The sequence below is a fragment of the Cicer arietinum genome, chromosome 3, assembly GCF_000331145.2.
Source record: "Cicer arietinum cultivar CDC Frontier isolate Library 1 chromosome 3, Cicar.CDCFrontier_v2.0, whole genome shotgun sequence".
NCBI classification, from domain to species: Eukaryota; Viridiplantae; Streptophyta; class Magnoliopsida; order Fabales; family Fabaceae; genus Cicer; species Cicer arietinum.
Window position 1 is genome coordinate 39207481 of NC_021162.2, and position 20072 is coordinate 39227552.

The 20072-nt window shown below is 32.1% G+C and overlaps 2 protein-coding genes across 3 annotated transcripts; one reads left to right on the forward strand and one right to left on the reverse strand.

Moving 5' to 3' along the window:
• Nucleotides 1–1849: 1849 nt before the first annotated feature.
• LOC101491805 (uncharacterized membrane protein At3g27390-like) lies at nt 1850–8398 on the forward strand. 2 transcript variants are annotated; one of them, XM_004488879.4, is made up of 11 exons: nt 1850–2213; nt 2464–2567; nt 3606–3714; nt 3810–4005; nt 4098–4234; nt 4923–5211; nt 6395–6501; nt 6590–6728; nt 6834–7029; nt 7620–7863; nt 7943–8398. In XM_004488879.4, exons 2-11 carry the CDS (start codon nt 2474–2476, stop codon nt 8166–8168), a joined length of 1737 nt encoding a protein of 578 aa, XP_004488936.1. In that variant the 5' UTR covers nt 1850–2213; nt 2464–2473; the 3' UTR covers nt 8169–8398. The 2 variants fall into 2 exon arrangements, with proteins under 2 accessions (XP_004488936.1, XP_004488935.1); XM_004488878.4 differs by having other exon boundaries at nt 1851–2567.
• Nucleotides 8399–8983: 585 nt separating this feature from the next.
• LOC101492373 (uncharacterized) lies at nt 8984–11674 on the reverse strand. Its single transcript, XM_012712521.3, is given in 2 exon segments — nt 8984–9326; nt 9328–11674. Coding segments are annotated over 2 exon segments (2268 nt in total). The 5' UTR covers nt 11485–11674; the 3' UTR covers nt 8984–9215.
• Between the last annotated feature and the right edge of the window lie 8398 nt (nt 11675–20072).

The window sequence follows — 20072 nt, forward strand, 5'->3', positions numbered from 1 at the left end:
TGCAAGTTTTGATTACCTTTCGTGGGCGCAAAGCTTGCATTATTGCAGAGTCATTAATGGATGCTACCTAGTTGATCATGCTAGTAGTCATATGTTTGTCTCAAAGATTAAGTCATGCATGAGTAAGTATGAACTAATTCAGATTGTGAAACTGTGAATGATTTATTAAATCAGTTATAGTTTATTTGATGATATCTACTACTCGGATAACCGTGTAATTCTAGAGCTAATACATGCAACAAACCCCGACTTCTAGAAGGGATGCATTTATTAGATAAAAGGTTGACACAGGCTTTGTCTATTGCTTTGATGATTCATGATAACTCGTCGGATCGCACGTCCCTTGTGCTTGCGACACATCATTCAAATTTATGCCCTATCAACTTTCGATGGTAGGATAATGGCTTACCATGGTGGTGACGAGTGACGGAGAATTAGGGTTCGATTCCGGTGACGGAGCCTAAGAAACAGCTACCACATTCAAGGAAGGCAGGAGACGCACAAATTACCCAATCTTAACACGGAGAGTAGTGACAATAAATAACAATATCGGGAACGAGGATCCATTGGAGGGTAAGTCTGGTGTCAACAGCCGCAGTAATTCCAGCTCCAATAAAGTATATTTAAGTTGTTAATTTGAAAAAAAAAAAAACACACCAAATTTTTGTTTTAAAAGAATTGTCTTAAGAAAGTCGCCATTTATAAAGGCGACTTATAACTTATAATTGAGAATAAAAAAAAAATATTTTTAATATATAATTTTAAAAAGAGAGTTAATTGATGATATTTTATACATATAGTTTTATAAAGAGAATAAGTCGACGATTTTTAAAAAAATATAGAGTATTTAGAAGAAAAAAAACCGATGTATTAGCCGCCGCCTTCCTCCACATGTTGTTGTGCATTGTTATTAATTTATTACATAAAAGTTTTCTTGTATGCTATCCCATATTTATGCTAAATAATCAATTGATCTATGAACTCGTCAATGTTTGGGTTCTAAGAATAGTATATTCAATAAATTATCCATCTATTCTATCACCAACAATAGCATGACAACTAAGATAATAAACTGCATAAACAATTTTGTTTGTCTCAATTTTCCATTACCACTTTCACCACTCACCAAATCATGGCGAGTAAGAGTTCACTAGCAAGTCACAACATAAGATGACAGAAAAAAAATTGTTTTTATTTTTATACGCATATGCATGTAACTAAAATATTTCCATCTTTCAATGCAATTCAAATAACTAAATACATATACTAATTTTATAATTTAAATAATAAATAATTCTTTTAATTATTTATAAGTTATTACTAAGAAGTCAACTTTGTCAAAAAAAATTAACCTTACTTGACAATATTATAATGTATAAATTAAAACAATGCATATTTTTTAATAAGAGAATCATTTATAAAATGTAATATAATATAATTTTATTAATAGAGTAAATACGTGATTAAAAAATTTGAAGTCATTAGAATATTATTAGTAAATATATATTTCTTCTGTCTCATTTTAAAGATGAAGATTTTAAATATTTCATCTGATATTTTATTATATTTTAAATTATTTTTTATTTACAATAACGATATATTATTAGTTATCTTTTTCTATTAATATTATTTTATTTATTATATCTCAATTTAATTATAATTAATAAAAATATTTAAATAAATAAAATTCATTTATATTAAAATAAATTGAACTAATGTTGTTTGTTAGTAGTACGCTTAGACTATTAAAATTAAAATGAGACAAAAGAGGTAGAGAATATATTAATGATTCTAAAAAATAGGTCATTGACTAATAAATACAATTGAAATCATAGTATCACACATCTCAACAATTCACAACTCACAACTCACCTGTGTCACATGTAGAACAGAACACACATACTCTCTCCCACTTGCTTTTGCTTTCACTATAAGCACAAAAGAATAAAAAATAATCGCAAATAAGAAGGGGAAAGGAAAGGTGGAAATGAATAAATCCGAGATACGAGGATTTGGCTATGAATTATGTGATTCTAAGTCTTTTCCTATGATTTAAATTGCTCTATTCATTTTAAAAATAAACTGCTCTATAAACTAATCATATTGTTCTCATTTTTCAATTGTCCCCAAAAAATACAACCCCACACCTTTTTCACCAAAATTAATTTTTTAAAAGTATCAACTTGCACAAACCAAGACAACGAAGATTCTTGGTAACCCAGTTGTTTTTTTTTTTTTTGTGTGTGGAATCTTTGCCCATTAGGAATAGATTGAAGTTCATTTAAGAGCAAATTTGAATATTTTTTGCAAGTTTATATTTTATGTGGTTGGAGTAAACTGGTTTTAGTTTCTGGGAATTTGGTTTGCAACCTTTTTTAAATGTTAAAATTTGGATCTTACGTACTTGAGTGAAGTGAAACTGTGATAGAGCGGTGGTGATTTTTCTGTGTTGTTTTTGCATAGATCTGAAATAATGGAGCCTCCTACGGGATTTTGTGCTTCATTGTTGAGTTTTATCCACTTTCTTCCTTTCTTCATTGGCCTTCTACTTCTAGGCAACATCAAAGGTGAGTCGTCACAATTGCTTTCTTCTTCTGTCTTCATTTCGATTTTCATTCTATGCTTTACTTGGTAACTTACAAGTTGATGTTATTGCGGTTGATTTTGAACTTCTTGGCATTTTTATTTAAAGTTGGTATCTGATAAAAAAAAAACCATTGATGTTGCTATGAATTTTGTTTGACTTTTTTACATGTGTTCCTTTTTTACACTTTTTTTTTCCTTCTTCTTCATTTTTTTTTCAAGTTAATAGCAGCCAATACATTTTCAATAATGATTTAATTATGAGATTGATGGTTGTGTATTATCACCATAAAACTATTTTACACTGACGGCTAATCACAACCGTGTGATGATGCATAATCTATTTTTTCTTAAATTATCTTGTCTGAGTGGTAAGGTACTAGGACAGCTTATGAGTAGGAGTTCGAAGTATGGAGAAAATCTGGTTGGGAAGGGAGAACCCAACTTATGTGTCCAATAGCTTCACCGGTTGAGATTAGTCATTGCTAAGCGGCAACCTATAATATAATATATTACAAAACAATTTATGTCTTATAATTAAGAATAATTAAAACACTCATGTTCTGTTTTGGTTTTATCTTAGTGATTTGTTGATGATACAATATCATAGAAACAGATAATTTAGAAACTGCAACAACAACAAAAGGAACCTATTTGAATCACAGAAATATAGTATTTGATATGTATGCTTGTTCTATTTTGCATTACATTTTATGTAATAGAATGCTTCTTATGTGTCATGCTTACAATACCTGAATAGAATTACATGTTGGATTTTGGTTGAGAATCATGATCTATGAAACACTGATACATACACGGACACCTGAGATGACGTCGACACCAACACGCTGATACATATAATAATTTGAAAATGTTAAGGTACTACATGTATCGGTGTCAAGTCGGGGCCGATGACTGACACATGTTGGACATCAGACACGTCTTCAATTTGAAGTGTCTATGCTGCATAGAATCGATATGTAACCCTTACTTACCGTTGTTCAAACTGCGAATCGCTTCAGGTGTCATTCTTTGTTCATTGACATGTTTAATAATGACAATTGGGAACTCTGCTATCATACTTGGACTATGGCCAGCACATGTCATTTGGACTTATTACTGCATTCTAAGGTGTTTTCCTTGACCGCCACTCTTTCAAGCTACTTTGTTGATCTATACGTTTATCAAATTTGTAATTTACTTATAGTGGTTCCCCTAACACACAGAGCTAAACAATTAGGACCTCTTCTGAAGCTTGTTATCTTCATATGTGTACTGCCAGTGCTGTTGATTTCATGGCCAGTGGTCGGTATTATTGGAAGTATTGTAGGTGGAGTAGCCTATGGATATCTTTCACCAATATTTGCTACTATTGAAGCTGTGGAAGAAGGAAAAGATGACAAACTTTACCACTGCTTTATTGTATGTTTTTATTTTACGTGGCAATAAAATGCTCGGTGTTTCTGTTATCTCGTTGTCATTCATTACAGAAATTTTTTATGCTTACATCTCAGGATGGTACTTGGAGCACTATAGAAAGGAGTTACATGGTTGTTATGGACACAAAAGATGTTTGCTTCCATTCTTACTTCTCGGTTATGGATGACCTCCGCCTAAAGGGGCCTCCTAATACTAAATACTATGAAATCAGGTGTTGTCACTGGAAGCCTCTGTTTGTTTATGTTTTCAACTTTTCATGTTTTTGAAACATTCCTTGGATTTTGTTGTATTTTTGTCCACATCTAAAATTTTATCCTGCATAATCAACTTCACTAGTTTGTTAATTAGGCTGAGTTTTAAATTGTAACCAATCAAAACTTTTTGTTTTCGCTCAAATTCGAAAAGGCAAAATAGGTAACAACTATAAGTTAGTTGACTTTTTTCATATAATCTTTTGAAAATCTATGCTTCATACTTTGGTGGGCTCTACTGTTTTATGCTTCATACTTTTGCAGTGTTGGTCTGTGGATGTTAATCATGTATTGTATCATTTTCCTGCTAAACTTAATTATAGATTGCTTGAACAAATTGTAATGGAACATATTGACAAAAGACATTGGTACTGGATAGAATCTTTGAGAATGATACGTTTCTTTTGATGTAGAAATCATAGTGCGGAAACTTTAATAACCAAAGTGATTTTCTGTCATTCAAATCTATGGTTATCAAATTGAGATTCCAATCATGAATTATATGGCCATGACATTTGTGTGGCTATGAAAAGGAGTTCTAGAGGAGCATGAGTCATACAACACCAATATGATGTTGTCTAAACTTAGATGACTTATAACGATAATGATCAATCTAATTTGTAATTTTAATGATTTTTGTTTATGCAGGCTGCTATATCTTCCCGGTGCTTTTCTAGCTGCAATTATTGGAATGTTAGTGGATGTGCCAATTATATCAGTTGTTGCACTATGCAAAGGTCCTTACATGCTTTTCAAAGGGTGGCACCGATTGTTTCATGACCTAGTGGGCCGGGAAGGCCCTTTCTTGGAGACAATATGTGTACCTTTTGCAGGTCTTGCTATCCTTCTGTGGCCATTGGCTGTTGCTGGGGCAGTTTTGGCATCTATTCTAGCAAGTTATTTTCTTGGTGCTTATGCAGGGGTTGTTGCTTATCAGGTAAATTCTCATATCTTTGCACCCTCTACTTGTATTACTGTTATTAATAACTAGCACTCAGATGGGCACGCATCTCATGCCCATCTGTCTGCCTTTTTTATTGTGCTAACGTGTGTATATTGTTGTTACGGATGAAAAATATTGAATTTGATGCAGTTAGGTATTAAATTTGAGAAGCAAGTGAAGGGTGATTTTGGAAATAAAAAAGGCTACGCCATTTTAGTGTATAGCCTTTACATAGAAGATATAGAATAGATATATCTAGTTATGACACATGATAGATTGGTTCAGAGAATACGACTTAACAAAAGAAACAAAAACAATTGACAGGGATTTAAGAGCCTCGTTACTTCCTCCCACAGGCCACAACTCAATAATCAACTAACTGCTTTCCCTTATGGCAGTATAACTAATTAATTACAGTAACTACTTTCCTAACCGGGCCTAGTTAACATGATCTAGGCATCTGGATTCCTCAGATCTTTCTGATGAAAAGCTTCCATAAACGGGGACATGATTCTAACCATACTCTCCACAAAAGATTTACCTTGTGCTTGAATGTGATGGGTTAGGTAAATGCCCAGGAATTTTTTATTCCTGTGGAATATAGTCATAATTAAGATTAGTCCTTCCGTTTATTATTGTCATACAGTTTCCTAGTTTTTTATTCTTTTTCTTATTTTAAGATTCTCTCTCTCTCTCTCTCTCTCCTATATATATATATACCCTACCAAATAATACTCAGATAGAGAGAGAGAGAGAGAGAGAGTGAGGGGAGAGGAAATCAAAATTATACTCAGATAGTTACACTCATTCAATAACATCCTAAAAATAAATGTTTTTTTTAAAATCAACCGTTAGATTGAATGTTGTTATTATCATTTAGATCATACCTATAAATCTTGATATCAAACTATAATAATTTCATATGTTATCACGATGCGTCAAGATTAACATTATACGCAATAACCCCATTGACGTTAAGTATCTATTAACTAGTAAGTGATAGGTTTATAATTTCTTTTGTATTAATCATCTTTCGTTTTCATCCTATTACAATGGAGGTAGGGGTGTCCCTAGTTTAAATACACTAAATTGGTTTTCTATCAATATCTGACTAGTCATTTTTGACAGCCTCACTTAGGTTGATATGAACTGTGTTTAATTCTTCTTTGAAATGCAGGAATCTTCTTTCTCGCTTGGCCTTCGGTATGTTATTGCAGCTTTGTCCCTTTATGATGAATACAGCAATGATATTCTCGACATGCCAGAAGGAAAGTGCTTCCCTAGGTTTGGTTCTACTCCCCTACTTATATTTATCACTAAGACTTGCAGTGATGCTTTTGTTTAGTGTTTTTACACATTTGGTATTTGACAGGCCTCAATACCGGAAAAATCCAGATTCATCAGAACAAAATTCTGGTTCAGCTTCCGTCTCAAGACCCAGCTCCTTTGGAAAGGCTCCCTCTCGCTCATCTTCAATGAAAAATAACATTGTCGAGTTGAAATCACTTGAGGTATTCTTCGTAATACTTTGAGTCTACTGATGTATGACTCAGTAATCACCTTTTTTGCAGCCTGAGGATCTGTACTAAACGAATATATTTCATGATAATGTGTAGCTGTTGGATGGCTTGTTCAAGGAATGTTGCATTGTAGGAGAAAAAATGATTTCTGAAGGTCTAATTACCGGCAAAGACATTGAAGAAGCAAAATCTGGTAAAGGGAGTAATGTTATTACTATTGGGTTGCCTGCATATTGCTTACTCCAGGGACTTTTGCGCTCGGCGAAAGTCAATTCCATGGGTATATTGATTAGTAAGTGGACCCCTTGCAGCAGTTCTAGTTTTCTTTCATTTCCACTTCTTTATCTTTTTAGGGTTAATTATGTTTTTAGTTCATATAATGCTGACAATTTGTTTGTTAATTTCTACACAAATTCTATTCATTTTTAGTCCTTAAATAATACAAATATTGTGTGCATTTAGCCTCTGATATACTATTTTTTGTTAAATGTAGGGACTGAGTACCAATAGAGTTTAATTTGCATGCACCAAAAGTGTAATATATTTTACACTGTCAGTATATCATAATCACTTATGTCAATTACTTTAAAAGAGGTTACCATCAAAGTCAAACATTATTTAACGTTTGACGGTTGTGATTCGTTGTCAGTGCAAAAACTTTTTACACTGACAATGTATATGCATTAAATATATATAAATTAAATCCAAACAAATAAATTTTTACGGGGACTAAATCAATTTTTCTCAATTTTATTAGGATAAAAAGAATATTTTACCCTTTTACATCATTTTATTTTCTTTTGTTATATCTTGTTCCTTTGTACTTTTTCCGATTATTTTCTTTTAATATCTTGAACCATTTGTGTTACTTGCTCAATGTAGATGATGATACTGAACTAACTCTCACAAACAGACCAAGGGAGAAATTTTTTGAATGGTTCCTCAATCCCCTTTTGATCATTAAAGAACAAATTAAAGCTGAAAATTTATCCTCCTCAGAAGAAGACTACCTCTGCAAATTAGTTCTTTTAAGTGGTGGTGATGCAGAGCGATTAAAAAATTCAGCTATTGGCCCAGCCCCTGAATCTGAGGTCAAGCGTGCTGAACTTGATGCTTTGGCTAGAAGGTACTTATGATCACACCAAAAGCTAGTTAATTTTCAAGATTCTGTCTCATTGTGTTCATTTCTGTTATACATTACATAGGCTGCAAGGGATCACTAAATCCATGTCAAGGTTCCCAACCTTCAGGCGTCGTTTTGATGAACTTGTAAAGACATTGTCGGATGATCATGCCGAGAAGCACGGAGCACCACCACCAAGTCCAACAATGAATAGATCAAAGAGTGCCTTTGCTCGGTTGATTAGTTTGAAATCTTTGAAGGGGACAAGAAATTATGGGTCTAGTGAAGGGTCACGACATATTGTATGAGATTAAGAATCTTGCCACGAAAACTGTATTGTATATTTTTAACCCAAAGATACAAAATATCATGTCAAAGGTGTATTGTTTCATTTCATTTTGGATAGAAAATCAAAATGTATTTGATAATGACTCTAGTATCTCACCATGTTTATTCTTCATGTACACTTGTTAATTAATGATACAGAAATATGAACACAAATGTAAACATATTTGAGCAAAATAGTGTATTATCATCATGTTCATGTCTTCCTTTCTACATTTGAGATCAATGAGTCTATTGAGAAACCTGGCTAGAATGAACCGTTACCTTTTTGTTTTAGAAAACTGAGACAGATCAAGTAGCTTTTAAGGATATCTAACTAAATGTTGTCTGTACATACATTGCTCTTCTTTCTTATAGTTGTTTGTATCTATATAATATTTCCCACAACAATACCCATATGATAACTTCAACTGAGTTATTGATTTATTAAACTGAACTTTTCAAGTCAAATTGATGAGCAAATCCCAGCTATACCATGAATGAAATTATCCATCAACTGCTCAAGTGCCTCTTCCATATGTTTTGCACACTCAACTTCATTTCATTCAGTTGTTGCATCACAGTCACACATGTATCCAACCGCAACAAGTATTGGTTACGGATACCAGCATTGCTATTGGGTAACGAATATAATTCCCTTGAAACCTCACGAAATGAAAACGACCAAATTGCAGGAAAATATGGTCTTTCGTTCTTCTTGTTCTGGAAATCCTTTGTACACTCTAGAATTTTTCACTAATTATTTGGTTTGATTCTAATACCCAATTAAGATAAAATGTTCAGAGAAAAACAAAAATTTATTACAAGGAACAAACTTCCATCTCTTTACAAATATGAGTCATAATTTCAATAGTAACTCCACAGGAAGTGTTACATCTCTATTTTTCTTTCAAAAATGGAAGTAAACACGAGTGTGATTCTTTTACCGTCTCGGCTAAGGATACAAAAAAAGCTCAAGCTGCAACAGATAAGAATGTACAGAGGTTACAAAATATTTGACTATGCTAATTTCAGTGTAATAAATTACTTATGGACTTTCTTGTGTCCGTGTGATAAAGTTCCCTTCTATCAAATAGTTTACTTCTCTTGGGAGCATCAGCAAGATTGTAGAATTCAGCCATCAATGTTTTTTCTAATTTTTTGCACTTTATTTTTTTTATCTGCAGGAGGAGGTCCTAAAAAACCTACATCAATGGTGGCACCATGAACCTTAGAGGATTGCACAACTGCATCATAAGCTTTTGAAGAGAGGACAAGGCCTTCATTCAGAGCTCTCAAATATAACTCATATGCAAGCCTTGGCTTTCCATCATTTGCAAGTGCCTCAATCAGCATTTCATAAGATACCTCATTGGGAGAGATGTTTTGAACTTTCATTCTGTGAAACCATTCATATGCTGCACTACTTATACCATTCCGCGCAGAACAGCTGATTATTGCATTGTATGTCACTACCGTTACCTCGATTTCTAAAATTACCATCTCCCGAATTATGGCGTCAACTCTACTAAAATTTCCTTGTGCTGTGTAAATTGAAGCCATGATTGTGTAAATATATGCGTTTGGTTTGACGCCAAGCTTGAGCATATGGTTCCACACACGGAAGGCTTCATCATAGAGTTTTCCCTTTTCAAGAGCACTCAATAAAGCACCATATGAAATAATAGTAGGTTTTTCACCATTTTCGACCATTCTTCTAAATATTTGCACAGCTGCTGAAGTTTCTGAAGCCTTAGAACAAGCAATAAGAACTGCATTCCATTCATTACTTCCAGGTTTTAACCCTTTCTCCTCCATCTTGTTTAACAACTTGACACCCCATCTCCAAATACCCTTTCTCCTAGCTGCACTAAGAAGAAATCTGAAGTGAGACATTACCAGTTCATATGACAAGTTATTCGGCTTAGGCCCTTTGTCCAATAAATTTTCATATACCTCCAAAGCTGCCCACCACTTCTTCGCTTTCCCCATCAACCAAATTGTATGGTTGCAGACAGACAAACTGATCTTATCATACCTTTCTCTTATCCGGATGTACAACTCTTTTACAACAATGTAGTGATCTTCGCGAGTACAAGCCCACACGAGTCGCTCAAGTTCAGCACGAGTCAGTGGAATCCCAGCATTATCCATACTAACAAGAAACCTTAACACATTGCTGCTTGTGTTTTCAGAACTGACAAGCCAACATCGCATTATCTGATAGCAAACACGGACCGTAAACCTCTCAAGCTTTTTCAATTCTCTCTCCCAATCTTCACCGTCATCATCCGTTCCTATTTCACCTCTGTGATACTTTTCTCTAAACTCAACAAAGAAACTCAAAGCTCCATTGCCATCTTCCATTCTCCGATATGCCAGCAAGGCCTGAGAATAGGATACAGGAGATGGGGAAAGGCCGTTTCTACGGATTTCCTCGAGCATGTCGAGAGCTTTTTCAGTTTCCCCTTTCTCAAGATAAATTGCCATCAAAGTATTATACGTCACAACATTATAGCTGATACCATCTTGAGCCATTTCATTCAAAATGGCTTCCATTTCTGCATATTTTTCACACTGCTTAACTACACCTAATAGACAATTATATATGAAAAGGTTAGGTGAAAAAGAGCCATCACTCTCTAACTTCCTCTTATTCATCCAATCAAAAAGAATCATGGCAGATTTCATTCTCTTTTCTTTACCAAACCATCTAATTATGGTGGAATACACCTTAAGAGGCAACTCACCCTTGTCCTTAAGAACCTCCTCCACATCCTTCACACTCTTAGCACTCTGCAAGCTATTAGCAAGTGCTCTAACATCAACCTTACCATCATACTCTTCTTTCTCACCTTCCTCACCATCATTATCACCATGCATTTTTCGTTCATCACAACTCTCTTGGACACGATCCAAAATGTTAAAGCCTTCCGACTCATGATTAACTAATGCACAGTCAATAGAATCATCATTTTTCTCCTCATCCTCGACCAATTGACTATCAGTAGCTATCTTATCCAATTTAAACCCTAAAGGTGGAGCCAAATCTCCAACATTTGGTTTAAAAAATGCATCATATTTGAGTTGTTCAGGGTAACCTAACAAAAACCCACATCTTCGAAAATCAAATTTGAAGTGACCAGAAAACACTAGACTTCTTGAACTACTGTGATGAGAAATGGAAAAAACAAAACCAAGATTCAATTTCCTTCTCCTATTGAAATCAGTGAGACAGGAAGAACTCAAAGGAAGACAAACTTTAGGGGATGATAATAAGGAATTTAAAGGGTGAACCATATTTAGGAATTCAAAAACAAAGAGGAAGAAAATAGTTGAGAATCATTGAGGAAGCAGCAGAAATGGGTTGTTAGGTCTTCTTACCTTTGAATGATTGAGTGTCTTGTGGAACAATGGGGAGAAGTGTAGAAAACGCTTGTTCACATCCATTCGTTTGTAGTTAACCAAATGGATAAACCAAACATAACAAAAAATGGCTTAAATGTACTTTTCCTTTCTTATGTATGTTATTGAAAATTAACTTTTAATATTTTTTTTTTATTCTCTCCATTTTTGTGAATTTTTTTCAATTCAATTGTATCACGTCGTTGTCACATCATTATTAAACATATCACATTATAAAAAATGAAGAGCGATAACTAAATTCCATAAATTATAAATAAATAAATAAATAAAAAGATATAAAAAACTTTGTTTTAGAAATAAAGAGACTAAAAATTAAGTTTAAATAAAATAGAGAATACAATATGTATTTAAATAAAAATAAAATGATTATTGGTAATGTGTACTAGGGGTGGATACAATATTTGGACCCACCTGAACCCGACTGATCCAATAGAAAATTTAAATTTGCAAGCAGGATTCTTCAGATTGATGGGTTGAACAGGTGAAAAATAAGGGTTCACATGGGTCTACACGGTTGGGTTCGGATGGATAGCTTGGATACATCGATACCCGAACCCGGCCGAATTATATTATTATTTCTATATTATATATTAATATTATTAGTTTTATATTATATATTAATATGTAAAATACACACACAGTACTACTCACTTTCAGTACTAACACACTCACATCTCACAAAGCCACAACCTGTCCAAGGCAATTTTTTTAAAAAAAAATCCCAATAACCCACAATCCCCCAGCGGCCCAGCCCAATTAACACTCACTTCAGTTCAAATTTCAACATAGTCACTCATATCCCCCTCACTCTCTCTCTCGTCTCTCTCAAAGACTCAAACAGTCTTATCTGAGTCTATGTTGCTCACAGTCACGGTCACCATTGTCGTTGTCACTATCGCCGCCATCTCACTTTAGCCTACAACACATGCAACGAAATCTATTTGGTAAGTTTCCTTTGAAAATTTTGCCAAACCCTAACTCTATAATCTCAGAAAATTTATTCAATGTTTATCTTAAAAAGTTGTTCTTTCTTTATTCAATGTTTATCTTGAAAGGTATTATATGTTGTTGTATTTTATTTTGGTTTGTTCTTCTCATTGAAGTTACTATTTTGTTTTAGGGTTTGATCTTTTTTCACTAACATTTGTGTTATGATGTTTCCATTATGTTTAGGTATTGATAATATATAGAGGTTGTCCATATCTCATTTCTATGTTGAACCTTTAGAGAAGGTTAGTTTATTAGGGTTTCTTTTAAGGTTTCTTAATGTATTTTTAAGTTTATAAGATTAATCTATGATTTTTTTAGTGTTTTATGATTTCTTGGGTACTGATTATACTACTATTGTTCATGTTTCTAAGATAGTGATGGAATTTATTATGATTCATTTTTCCAATCGATAGTGCTTTCATTTGTAGTTTATGTAAATTTAGATTTATTAGTTTTAAATTTGTAGTTATTTACTTTTTTTTTTACTTGCTATTTTGTAGACTGTTGTTTTATAATCTTGTATTTTCTATTTTAAGGTTTATTTTCTTGTAATTTCTGAGTTTTGGTTTTTGGTTTGATATGTTTATTCTTTTTAAGTATGTTTATGCCTTTCTAGGGTTAATGTTTTCTAAGTTCATAAGGTTGTAAGTTAGGTTTTCTGAGTTAATGTTCATGTTTACTATATTTATTCTTTTTAGTTTTACTTTTTACTTTCATGTTTGACATGTTTATTCTTTGTAGTTTTACATTCGTGTTTGATTTATTTTTATTTTTTTTAGTTTAACATTCATGATTGATTTGTTTATATTATTTAGTTTTATATTTATCTTTGATTTGTTTATAATGTTTAGTGTAGAATAATTTAACTTGTCTATTGTCTAGTGCATGCTAATAATCTGCTTCATGTGATATGGTAATTAAGTCTATTGCTTAAATCTGGTTATAGTTGGTAATTAAGTCTATGTTAATAATCTGGCTTTTTAGACTACATGGTTTTTTAGATTATGTGTTATGATTATGAGTAAGTGTGTTCAAATAACTGTTTTGAACCAAGCTGAACCAAACTGCCTTAAGAAAACTAAACTACTTATATAACTTAAGCACTAAACTGAATTTAATTATATCAACCACTCATTGAAAAAGTTGTTTCCTTTTGAAAATTCACATGCTGGTTTTTATAATAGGTGAATAAATTAGTTCAGTTCTGCATTGAAAACCACGGTGCACCAGACCAAACCGCAGAACTGGTTCAATCTAGTTCAAATGAAGCCATTACAGTTTCAGTTCGGTTTGGTTCAGTTTTCTCAAGTTGTTTTTGCGGTTTAGTTTGGTTCGGTTCAATTTTCATTTAATACCAAATCGTGAACATGTCTAATTATGAACTTATATGGTTATATAATTTTATGTTATGCTAAAATAATATGATTATCGGTTGAACTTGTTTGAGTTTGTATGAATTTTGTATGATAACAAGTGACTCAATTACTAAACTAATTGACTAGTCAATTAATTGTTACTTTCTTGCTAAAGCAACTCCTATTGTCCTATAGTAAGAGTTGTTTTATATAAAAAAAAAAGACTTAATCAAATACAATTGTTAATTAAAAAACAAAATGCGAGTTGCTAAAGGCCCAAACCATATGAGTTGTTTCATATACAAAATTCATTAATAGATCACACAAAATGGTTAGAGTTGGATGATAATTAATTATATAGGAAAACTTTAACAATTAATTAAGAAAACTTCATCAAATTAAACATTTGATTAAAAACTGAACATTTTAAACTTTAACTAGACTTAACCATAACAATCATATATATTTTAGTGATGGAGCAGCCTTCACCTAATCATTCTCTTAACCAACCTAATGAACAATCTGCACCTGCAACTACTCTTCCTCTAATTGCGAAGAAGAGAAAAGGCAATGCAAGTGGTTATAGAAAAACTTATGAGGTTTGGGACCACTTTAATGAAATTCCTAATTGTGAAATTAGAAATGCTACTTGTAAATACTGCCATCAAAAGTATTATTGTGAAGCTAAGACGCATGGCACTTTCAATATGAAACATCACGTAACAAGATGCACAAAATATCCTTTAAATGTAGCAGCGGACCCTAACCAAACTATTTTTTAATTTTCAACAAGTGAGGGGTCTAGTTTTGTTGTAGCAAGCTCTAGATTTAATGCTCAAGCATGTAGAAAAGCTTTGTTTGTTTTTATCATTTTGGATGAGGAACCTTTTAAAGTAGTTGAAGGGGAGGGATTTAAGTACTTATGTAATCAATCACAACCCCAATTTACTATACCATCAAGACGTATTGTAGCAAAAGATTGTTTCCAGTTGTATTTAGATGAAAAAATTAGGTTGAAAGGGTTCTTCAAGTCTGATTGTAGTAGGGTGGCTGTTACTATAGATTGTTGGACTTCTATTCAAAATCTTAATTATTTGATACTCACAACCCATTTTATTGATAATGAGTGGAATTACCAAAAAAAAATCATTAGCTTTTGTGTGGTTCCACAAGCGCACATTTACACCGGTAAAATACTTTTAAAAAACAGTTAAAGGAAAAGGATTCAACTGATGTTGAAAACGAACTTGAGAGGTAAACTAATGAGAAGTGTATAGAGTTTTTAGAAAAAATTGAGATTTTAATGTGGTGGAAACACAATGCTTGTCGTTATCCAATTTTCTCTAGAATGGTAAGAGATATTATGCATACACCAGTTTCTATTGTGGCTTCTAAGAGTGCTTTTAGCATCGGGGGTAGGGTTTTAGAGGTATATAAAAGCTCCCTAAATCCAGAAATGGTGGAGGCTCTAATATGCACCCATAATTGATTGAAGTCGTCTTTTTACCAATTTAAAGACTTCATATTTGATGAGGAGTATGATATTTCAGAGGAAGTACTAGCAGGTGCGCTGCTTTTAAAAAAAAATTGTATGCATTGTTATATTTAATGTTTATATGTGTTTAACAAGATAATTCACTCTTTTTTTAATGTATCATTGATTTAAATGAAAGCTCAGTCGAAAGTGGTCCACTACCTTCCTCTCAGTCATAGCCTTTAGGGTGTGTTTAAATTGTTGAAGGTCCAATTTATGATTATCCTTTCATAATTATGATTTGCTTTTAAGTATGTTTAGTTTTATTGTTTTAATTATGTTCAGTTTTTTATTTATTATTGGTTGCCTTTTTTTTGATTTTTTGGACTCACACAAGACTCATCATCAGTCATGCACAACCAAGCAGCTGACCACTATTTTTTGGGAGATAATTCTGGATTTTGGGACAAGTCGTCCCATATCTATTTGGATCAAGAAGGCTTCGTGGATAAGGCGCTTCATTTATTTTTAGTTCATTGTAAATGATTTCAATGTTCTTTTGGATTATTTATGATTTATTTTTGCAAGTAATGTTGTTGAATGAGTTGGATAAGATGGAGCAAAAGGTTTTTGAAGGAGCTTGCTATTGTTTGCACTAACGAGGATTTATTTGAAGTTTTGATTTGATTGTCATTTTACTGCATAACTTGTCAATATAATAAATTATAAACCATCTGACTCATACTTTTGTGGCATTGGACCAACTTACCATATATTTGCATCAACTTCTAATTTTGGGGGATTTGATCAAAATTGACAAAAGAAAACCTATGTAAGGTAATCTTTGCAACTTTGTTACAATTCAATTGTTGGGTATGCAATGCATATGAAAACTTGACTTAGTTATTTGTTTAAATTTTGATACATAAATGTCATGTTGGAGTTTCACCGCTATGAGAATAGAACAAAACTGAAGAAAATTTTGCATTGCTCTTGGGGCATTTTTCTACAAATTTTGTTGATGAATTAGTTTGATTATATATAACGTGTTTTACATTTTTTATCAAGTGATGTTAATTTGTTCTACAACTGTCACTGGTTTTTTCTAATTGAAACATTGATGTTATTTTGTTTTGCAACTGTCATTAGTTCTTTCTAATTTGAACATTGATGTTATCATGTTATGCAATTGTCACTGGTTCTTTCTAATTTGAACACCGATATTATTCTGTTCTACAACTTTTTTTTTTCCTTATAATTTGTATTATATGTGCAGAAGAAGAAATATTCATGCTGCTGAAATTACCAGTAAATCCTCATGGTGCAGCAATATTGCCTTCCTTTGATTAATGTCGAATTTTAATTAAGTTGATCATGATGTAATTTATACTTGAGAATGTAATTTGTATGAGTTGTGTTGTCATGTCAATGTGACTTATGTTGCAGATGAATTTGTGATTTAATATTGGCCTTAGACTTTATGTGGCTAATTGCAAATGCTATTTGCTTGAGAACAATGATACAACAAAACTTTGATTGATTATTATACAAAATTGTGGTTTAGAAAAAATTGAATATATAAAACAAGTGTGATGTATGATTGACAGGTTAGGTCAGTTATTTTTAATGCATCATAGTTATATTATATATATAACAAACTATATAAGACTAGATTATTTTTTAAAAAAGAGAAAAAAAAGGTCAAATAAAGTCCAACCCGTTTTTACCCACCCACCCACAACCGACACCCGGTGAACCAAATTAAAAATGGACGAAATTGGGCTAATGAATATCACTCGTGAATTGGGCCAGTTTAACACTTTTGGCACGAAACTGCCCGAAACCGCCCGATGTCCACCACTAATGTGTATCAGGAGTGGATTCCCTCATATTGAAAAAGACTATGGTGGTTAAAAGTTATGTTTATAATTTCAATCCTTAATTTAACACTCCGTAAATATAAGCAAAAAAGTGGATGTTCATCTACTTTTTCCTTGTATTTTGGAACAAATGGAGTACTTTATTCATTTGAAAATAATTATCACATTTGACAAATTAATATAGATTAACAAAAACGATAAATAAAAGAAAGGAAAAGATGATTTTACTTCATTATACTTATTAATAACTAGTGTATTTTCATTATCATAAATCCAAAGTAGAGAATAAGTTTGAAAGTTGTGCATATTGTATTAATTAGATGATACAATTGAAAAAAGAATTTGTTTGAGCTAATGATTGAATGAGTTTGAGGTGAAAGGGCCAAAGTATAAAAACTAGTGAAGATAATTTATTAACCTACTAACATATATATTAGGAGACCTGATTTAAATTACTTATCAAAGAATTATTTAAGTAAGTTACAGAGAGTTTATTACTGAACAAATTTTTAACATATCACATGTTATTGATAAATTCATCTGTCAATTGAGTTGCGATAATAATAGATCTTTTTATACTAAAGTAGATTGAGAAGTGAGTGATGTGATGTGTGTAAGACTAATTAGATGTGTAATGATGATTTTAGTGAAGTACTTAAATATTTTATTTAATAATATTTTTTGGTAAGTTAAGAAAAAAAAGGAAAATCGCCCCTTTTTAGAAGCCATCAGCCGACTCCTCCTTCTTAGTTCACTCATTCCATCTTTTTCTTCTCTCTTGAAGCAAAAAGGAAAAAAAACGAAAAGAAAAAAACATAAGTGTTGGTGAGTGAAATCTTGAGAGACAAATCTTCCTCTTGAGGCAAATCTAAGAGGAATTAGGAGCAAGTTCTTGAATCAAAGTTGTTCATCTTGGTGTTGTAGTGTTTGTGGTGGCTTTGGATTGTAAGTTTCTTTCTCTCTCTCTTTTTCCCTTTTAGGCCAGATGCTTGGGTCAGGTTGTGGGGGAAGTTTTTTTAAAATTTTTATATTCAAGAAGATAGTTTAAAAGGAAGGATCAAAGAAATTTGAGGAATTAATTTACTAATGTTATCAAATGTTTCAATATTTAGAAATGATAAGAGTTTTTTTTTTCTTTGGAGTGCTTTGTTGTAAATTTCTTGTCCATAAATAAGTGATTTGCTTCTCGTGTTGTTATTTTTATTCATTTTGTGTGTTACTTTGTTTTAAATGTGGAATTATAGGTGTTAGTAGTTTGAATAAATAAATAAAAAATGATTTTTAGATGTGTTTGAGTTATATAATGAGTTGTTTTCAAATAAATGAGTTTGAGCTGAAGTTGAAACTTTACAAGAAAATTTAGAGTTGTTAAAGTGGAGAAAAAGTTCAAATTTTAACTAAGTAAAAGAGTTTGAGTAAAAAGTTAAATTATGAAATTAACATGTTTAGAGTTAAAAATATTACTCTTTTAACTACTCTCGGGCTGAGTTTAAAGCAGAAGTTTAGAGTACTTTATCAACTCAAATTTTTGTGCTATAATGGTTGAGTGATATAACTTGAAAGATAAAAAGATTTGAATTGTCGAGTATGCGTATGTGTGTATTAGAAAATATTCATTTTTATTTAGATTTAAATAAATAATGTATCACTTGGTTTTAAAATTTTTGTGTGGAAAAGATTCAATTTTGGAATTTACGATGTGGTTGGATGAATTTTGGTGGTGAACAAATTCTTATAAATCTTTATGTTTATGTAGTTAGCTCATTGAGTTTTGAAAATGAATCGAGACCGTTGACACCGAGTTAGCGGTGAGGAGAACTCTGAAATATTAATGTTGTTGTGGTGATTAAAGAAAATGATTTATCTTAGTTTATGCCTTTCCAAAAATAGTTGTTATGTTTGATGATCAAGAATGTCTACATGTGCTTAACAAATCTTTGAACTTGTATTTAAAGGAAATTTAGTGAATTGTGTTTCAAGTTTTTATATGTATACTTTCAATCTTTAGAAAAGTTTGAATAGTTTCAAGTTTATTAAGTAAAGGTTAAAGTCTTGAGTTAGAATTTATATTTTTTTTAAAGATTCCAGGTTTCATGAATTAAAATACAAACTTTGGTAAAACGAAAATATACATATTTTGAAAAGAATGAAAGAGTTTGTAAGATAATTGAAGTCTCATGGACTAATTTGACTAAGTCAAACACTATTTGATTGAACGTTTTGGCACGACTGAGATTTTCGTTGTGTTTGATTGTGGTTGCGATAATTGTTGAGAAAACTATAATTGAGGTAAGGGACTTTATATGTGTAACTGATGCGTGAATATGTGATGGTTAATATTGATGTGATTATGCATTCTTGATTGATAATATGTGTTGCTACATGTTATGAATTTTATTGATGAGTATACGATTTGAGTATGGTATGTGAAAAGCATGAAAAATTATTAGTTTTTAATGAGTATTAAAATAAGATTCTTTTAATAGTTGCATTTACATAATGATTGTTGTGAAAAGAGTTAGAGTATGCTCAAACATTTCATAGTTAGTGGTGATCGTGATGGACTACAGTGTTAGTGGTGATCGTGATGGGCCACAGGGTGGTTTCCATGAGTTGATTGGTCCACCTTATCCTTACAAGGATTTTTGAGTCTTGTAGGTCTATGATAGACTGCACTTTGATAAATCGTGTTGATATGTGATAGTTGGTACCTCGTTAATTAGTAATGTCTATGAGAGACGGTAGCTTGGCACGCGAGTCATG